General features: G+C 59.7%; 1 protein-coding gene across 1 annotated transcript in view; it reads right to left on the bottom strand.

Moving 5' to 3' along the window:
- Positions 1 to 635: 635 nt before the first annotated feature.
- The window catches only part of PLD2 (phospholipase D2), a 15,546-nt gene continuing 9,711 nt past the window's right edge, over positions 636 to 6,470 (bottom strand). Inside the window, exons 12-19 of the mRNA XM_015427882.1 lie at positions 5,577 to 5,681; positions 5,258 to 5,346; positions 4,545 to 4,658; positions 4,149 to 4,198; positions 3,839 to 3,973; positions 3,564 to 3,717; positions 2,745 to 2,862; positions 636 to 1,683 (exon numbers count right to left, since the gene is read on the bottom strand). Coding sequence (XP_015283368.1) covers positions 1,459 to 1,683; positions 2,745 to 2,862; positions 3,564 to 3,717; positions 3,839 to 3,973; positions 4,149 to 4,198; positions 4,545 to 4,658; positions 5,258 to 5,346; positions 5,577 to 5,681 — 990 coding nt within the window. The 3' untranslated portion in view covers positions 636 to 1,458. The remainder of the gene's footprint in view (positions 1,684 to 2,744; positions 2,863 to 3,563; positions 3,718 to 3,838; positions 3,974 to 4,148; positions 4,199 to 4,544; positions 4,659 to 5,257; positions 5,347 to 5,576; positions 5,682 to 6,470) is intronic.

Here is a 6,470-nt window from a genome sequence, read left to right as displayed (position 1 = left end):
AGAGGGACTAGCTTCACCAAGGTCAGAAAGGATCTCCGTGTCCCCGAATGTTCCCATTGCTCTGAAGAGCGGATAAGCAAATGCAACCACTGACATACATGACCAATAGTAAGGTTTAAAGTCAAATGATGCTTCTATGAGGTTACCTGCTGGGCTCCAATTAGAGACCCTTTAATGTGCAAACTATACGTGATGTCATTTGGGGTAGAAGACCTTCTGCCCTTCCTGGTTATGGCCGAACACAGCTTTGGAATGGCTGAAGTGCAAAGGCACTCAGCCCCCTGTGTTCCCTGTTTTAAATGCATTAAACAGATAGTCATCTAACTGGTTGGACTCCGACTGTGTGTTTCCAGTTTGGCAACGGGAGTATGCAGGCAGATCTGTGCATCACCCGGGCCTTGAAGCCCAACCTGCTCCAGCCCTCTTCCCCCACCGCATCCATCCCTCCCGCTGGCCCCATTCTCCCTGCAGGCTCATCTCCAAGGCGAGAAGGAACGGATCCAGTCCCCCCGACTCTGTCGTGCAGCTCTCAAGAGGCGAGAGATCCAGCTCAGCCCCTAGAACAATACCTCCCCCACAAGTTGCCACTTTTTACCAACTCCCCATGGAAAGAGAGCCAAAATACAGAGATGTATTTATTCTATATGCGGTTCATAAGCAGGAGCGATCCAACATCCTACTCGGGAAGCCCAAAGTGGGGGCATCGGAACCAGTGCCACCTACTCTGATCCCGCTGTGCTTGAGATTTTGCCTGTAACAATGGAGCAGCATAGTGGCCTCTACCGAGGCGGGCTGGAAGCACCGAAGAGAAGCAGACTCCTAGGAGAGCCATCTGCAGGAATGGAGCCAGGAGCTGGGCCGCTTGACCCGCACCAGAACACTCCTGAGTGGCACAGTGGTTGGGAGGGAACAAAGACCGCCTGCAGAGGAAAACACCCCCCCCCCGGGTCTTTCCTGTGCGTTCCGGCTTGTGTCAGTGCTGGGGGGGGGCACATGGGCCAAACTCTGCACCCAGCAGGAGCCCCCAGGGGGAGTTCTTGCCAGGAGCATTGCGACAAAGCTCCCAGCATTCCTCAGGAGTGTCCCGGGCCTCTTTGAAGGTGTAGTGTGTAAACATATTTTTGAAAGCGATTCTAAAACAGGAATCCAACCCCCACGGAAGAGTTGTGGGTTGGTCCCACTGCGGAGTCAAACTTGGACTACAATGGGGTGCCCCTGGAAAGGGAGCAACACCACCAGCCTCACCCCAGACACAAGGAAAGGGGAGATGCGTGTTGTTGTTATTGCTTTTAGGACAGTTCATGAATGGTCTTTTTGGGGAGGGGCCGCTCCACCCACTTGCTGGCTGGGGGGGGGGCAATACGAAGGCCGTCGGGGCAGGAGAATGGCTCGCCTCAGACTGCTGCTGCCCCCCCCATGGTTGGCCTCACCCCCCCGCCAGCTCCCGCCAGCGCCCCTTCAAGTCCACACGGCGGTGGGGATCATGCCCTCTTTGCTGCTGAGGGCAGGCAGGAGAGACTCCTCGGCCAGGAAGTCCAGGGGGAACTGGACCAGGTGTCCCCGCACCTCTTGCAGGTGTTCACGGGCGAGGTCGGGGCTGACAGCAGCCAGGTTCTTCACGCTGGCGTAATCCCGCAGAGCCCGGAGGGACCGCACGGCGTTGCTGGGGAGGCAGCGGAAAACCTGCCGGCCGGAGATGGGAGAGAAAGGGGAATAAAACCACCATTGGGGGCAGCACAGGAAAGCGAAGAATTCAGGTGACCCCCCCCAACTGCTCAGCACGGGGGGGGGGGAGGCACAGGCGAACACCCTCACAGCACAGCTCAGAGTGACGTCTCCCCCCCTCCCCCCAAGGTCTGGAGCGGGTGGTCCTTGGAGAAGCCACCAGCTGCACAGAATGGGACCCCTTGAAAGAAGAAGAAGAGATTGGATTTACACCCCACCCTTCACTCCCCAAAGGAGTCTCAGAGTGGCTTACAGACTCCTTTCCCTTCCCCTCCCCACAACAGACACCCTGTGAGGGGTAGGTGGGGCTGAGAGAGCTCTGAGAGAAGCTGCTCTTTTTCAAGGACAGCTCTTATCAGAACTACGGCCCAAGGTCATCCAGCAGCTGCGCGTGGAGGAGTGGGGAATCAAACCCAGCTTTCCCAGATCAGAGTCCACGCAATCCTCAGTGGGACCCCCCCGTCTGGTAGAACTGAAGAGGAGTTGAGTCACACCCCCTGAGGATTCCCAAAAGGCAAGTGATGCTCCTGGGATTCTGGAGCAACCAAAACGGAGCAGCCTCTTCAGGGAGGGGTGGGTCTGGCCCCTCTCGCCTTCTGATCTTTGGGGGGCAGCTGAAGACTGTTCCATTTGGGACTTCCCGTTTGATTACGTTCACTCGCGGTCACAGTCCTGAGTTGTAATTTTAAATTCTGGTTTTTGTGTTTTTAATGTATGTTATTTTAATGTGTTTTATCTATGTTGCAAGCTGCCTGGAGCTCCAAAGGATGAATGCTTCAAATAAATAAATAAATAATAAAAACTTGGGATTTCATGCTTCTGCAACGGACCCATGACGAGGGGGCACCCGGTTCTGGCCTCACAGTGATTCCTGCAGGGTGTTGGAATTACTGCCTCCCTGCCCTCCCGCCAAGCTGTCCTTTTAATCTGCAGGGATGAAAGGTTGTCGAGTAAAGTGGGGGCTGGAGGATGCGTGGCCGGTGTCCCCGAATGCCCTCATCGTGCAGGTTCTTGCATACCTGGTCATACAGATTGGCGTTGCTGACGGCTGTGGCTTGCCAGACCTCATGGAAGAAGTGATCGCTGATGGGATCTTGAATGTTGACACCAAGGTCAGAGGTCACACCCAAAACACACCTGTCGTTAAGCCAGACAAAGACGGGTGACTGCCCAGAAATAGTGGCGGGCAGAAGTGGCATTTCCGTGTCCCAGTTCCTGCACCCCAATTTTCTCCCCCAAAGCTTGGAGCAAGTGCGCAGGCCTCCCCCCAAAAGGACAGGTTTCTTGTCGTGGAAGGAAAGATGACGAGGGGAGGCGAAACACAGGTCAGAGTTACAAAACAGAGAGCGCGTGAACTTCACGCGGAGGGTGGAAATCTGGGCCGCTCTGGCACGTAGCCATGGATGGGCCCCTCCAGAAGATTCAACAGGTTAATGGTGGAGAGATCCCTCCCTGGACGCTACTAGTCTTGATGACGAAAGGGAACCTCCACGCGCAGAGGTGGAATCCCAGAGCTGGGAGGCAACGGGGAGGGGGAAGGCCTCAGCTTCTAAACTCTGTTTGTTGGCCCTCCAGGCCGCTGGTGGGCTGCTGCGTGGACCAGGCCGTGGGACTGGGTGGAGGGGCCGTTGGGATCCGAAACCGTTTTTCTTGTGACGACCGGCAGCAAGTTCAGAAAAACGGGGAGGGGGAAGGCCTCAGCTTCTAAGCTCTGTTTGTTGGCCCTTCAGGCCGCTGGTGGGCTGCTGTGTGGACCAGGCCGTGGGAAGGGCAGGAGTCCTGAAACCCCTCCTGGGGGAAATTCCCCTCCCCTCCCCAGGCCCCCCCCCGGCTCTCACCTGAAGCAGTCCAGGCGCAGGCTCAGGGCAAACTTCCCCGCCTGGTACTCCTGCCCGCCCATGACAGACGCCACCCACTCCGTGTCTTCCACCAGGACGGCCAGCTCGCTGTCCCGCTCGCCCAGCAGGCTCCGGTCATTGATGTTGGCTGACCCTAATGGCGGAAAGGGGACGGTGGCAGTGCTGGAGGCCGGCGGGAGCCGCAGCCCCCAGCGGCGGTGTTGGGGCCCAGTGGAGTGGAGGGAGGGTGACCCCTCGCCTGTGTCATTCCTCACCGATTATGGCCCACCGGTCATCCACAATGAGCAGCTTGCTGTGGATGTAGACCAGCTCCGTGGTCAGCTGCCCGTGCAGCTGCCCGTGCGTCCGCAGCCCACAGAAAGAGACGTGGTTCTTCCAGTCCTCCCCCACTGTTTTGGTGCCGGGGGGGGGAGAGAAACAGAAGGGGGAGCATGTCAGCAGGGGGCCCTTCCCCACATAATCTGAGCGGCCCCAGAACTCCGTGCGGAACGGAGGAGGGGTTGGGGGGGTGCCTTGCCCCACCTGCCTGGCATGGGGAACATTCTCCCCCCCCCCCATGCTTACTGACGGCCTCCAGGCGACTGACGATGGAAGCGTCCCCGCGAGACAGGGTCCTGCAAAGCGGAGGGGGAACGGGTCAGTCCGGCTTCTTTGCCCAGGGCCCTGCAGACGGCAGTGCCCCAGCCCGCCCGCGCCACCGACCTCCCCGCCCGCCCAAGCAACGGAGAGGTGCGTCAGCAGGAGTCCCTCCCCAGTTTCGGGGACTCATCCAGCCTCTGAGGTTTCACGGAGCCTGGGACTGAGCGGTGTGCCTGCGCCACCTCCCGCTGGGTCCATGGGGGGGGGGCTGCAGGGAGCGAAGCGACAGCCATTGCCCAGCCTCCCCCCCCCCGTGTTTGGAGCGGCCTTGTTCCCTTCCCCCCTTCCCACGCTTATCTCCCCCCCCAGCCCAAACCTCACCGGTAGGTGAAGTGCAAGATCGCTTGGATGGAATTGCCCCCCCCTCGGGCAATGTCCCCCTCGAACCCGGGCAGGAGGGGGAGCAAGACGTACACTCGGAATGGCTTCTTCTCTCTGTGGGGAGTTAAATGGACGGGGGTCAGGATGCCCGGCCTGTGTGGCCGACCCAGAGGGTTCACAGAGAAAAGTCTCCATTGCTCCCCAGATGGACAGGGATGCCCGTGAGCATGCGCAGAGAGCGTGTGCCCTTATAGGGTTTAAGAAGGAGCCCCGGCTAACCAAGACACTAATTTGTGTGTTATTTTCAGTGCCGTGCTTCAGACGTGAGGCAAGATGCAGTGGCCAGTCCAGCAGCCAGTGTCAAGAAGCTGACTGCCACTAGCCATGGAGGCTCCACCTGGCTGTGCTTGTCGGCAGCAGCTCCCACAGGAACCTCTCCAGTCCCTTTCTTCTAAAGCCAGCTGTGCTGGCAACTGCCACCCCCTTGTGTCAAGAAGCCCCCCCAGCCCCCCCGAGTTTCCCATCCACCCATTCACTTGGCCAGCTTCCTCATAACAACAGCTGGAATGGGGAGACCTGGAAGGCAGGGTGCAGAGCTGAACACGATAGTGCCACTGAGAATGCGCAGAGTGGCTTCCCCTCGCTAGGAAGACATCCCAGCCAAGCCGGACTGACGGTCAAGGTCAGCCCCCGGGAATGCCGGACCGACTGACCTGTGAGCACGCAGCACTCGGTTGATGACGGCGTCTCCCACCGTGTTGTACACATTGCGCCTGTCTGCACAGCTGATGAAGAACTGGTTCTAGGAAGGGGAGGGGGGTCAAGTGGGAGAGAGTGTGTGAGCCACCCACACCACCGGCACGCCCCCTGCCCCAAATCGGGCTCACCTGGGATCTTTCGCCTCAGGGCCTAGGGGAAGCACGATGCCGTAGCAATAGCCAAGAGACCCTCCGAGCACATGCAGAGCGCTTTCCTTGCACCACTACGCAAGCCGTAGCCTCCCCCCTCCTCACACACCTGCCGGCCCCCTACCTCAATGTACAGGTAATGCTGGCTTCCCTCAATGACACTCAGGTAGGCCTGGTGGATGGATGACTCGTTGAGGCCGGCTGACCAGCGATCCACGGAACGCAGCACCTGAGGAGGAGGAGGGGGGCACAGGCGGTAGGTGCTCGCTTGTCTTCAGCCACGCTCCCAGTCCTCAGGGCCCCAGAGGTGAGCACAGAGTCCCTCGGGCCGTTTCTGGGGAATCCGGTGGACAGGGAGCAGGGATGGACGAGGGGCTGGGGAGGGCGGCCTCACCGTGGCTCCCCTCTCCTCCCCCACCCCATTCCCCAAAACTCCTGCATCCTTTGGGAACTGGGACCAGAGGAGACTGTGCAAAGCGACTGCCGGGCCTGCCCTCCCGAGATCCCCCTACACCCCCTCCCTCATTCCAATGCACTTAAATGAAATATCTTGGGTCACGCTGTTCACTGACTTATGATCCGCTCCGGGGGGGGGGAAGGGGGGTGGCTCGGGCCCAGCGGTGCTGGCAGAGCTTGCTCGAATAGGGGCCAGGCAAGGCCCGAGGCATTGTGTGTGCCTACACCACCCCTGGTCACGGGGGCGGAGCCCGAGCTGAATGCACCGGCCAGCACTGCAGGGCCCATCAGGCAGGCTCAGCTCACGCGTGGACGCCTTTCAGCCCTCCGGGGCAGCACCCCCGGCAGGATCTTCCCTGGAAACCTCCCAACAGGCCCCAGCCTCATCAGCAGAGTCTGAGTGTGGAGGGGGTGTGGTGGTGGGTGCTCCGGATGTTCCCAGAAAAAACAAGGAACCGAGTCATTAAGCTCCACCCCCCCAATGGGCCCCCTTCCTCCCCCCACCCTCACCTGGAAACTGGCGCTCTCCGCACCCGGCACAAGGAAGGTGAGGGGCGGGGGC

The sequence above is a fragment of the Gekko japonicus genome, unplaced genomic scaffold (assembly GCF_001447785.1).
Source record: "Gekko japonicus isolate JY-2015 unplaced genomic scaffold, Gekko_japonicus_V1.1 scaffold761, whole genome shotgun sequence".
NCBI classification, from domain to species: Eukaryota; Metazoa; Chordata; class Lepidosauria; order Squamata; family Gekkonidae; genus Gekko; species Gekko japonicus.
This window is presented reverse-complemented; position numbering and strand designations above follow the sequence as displayed.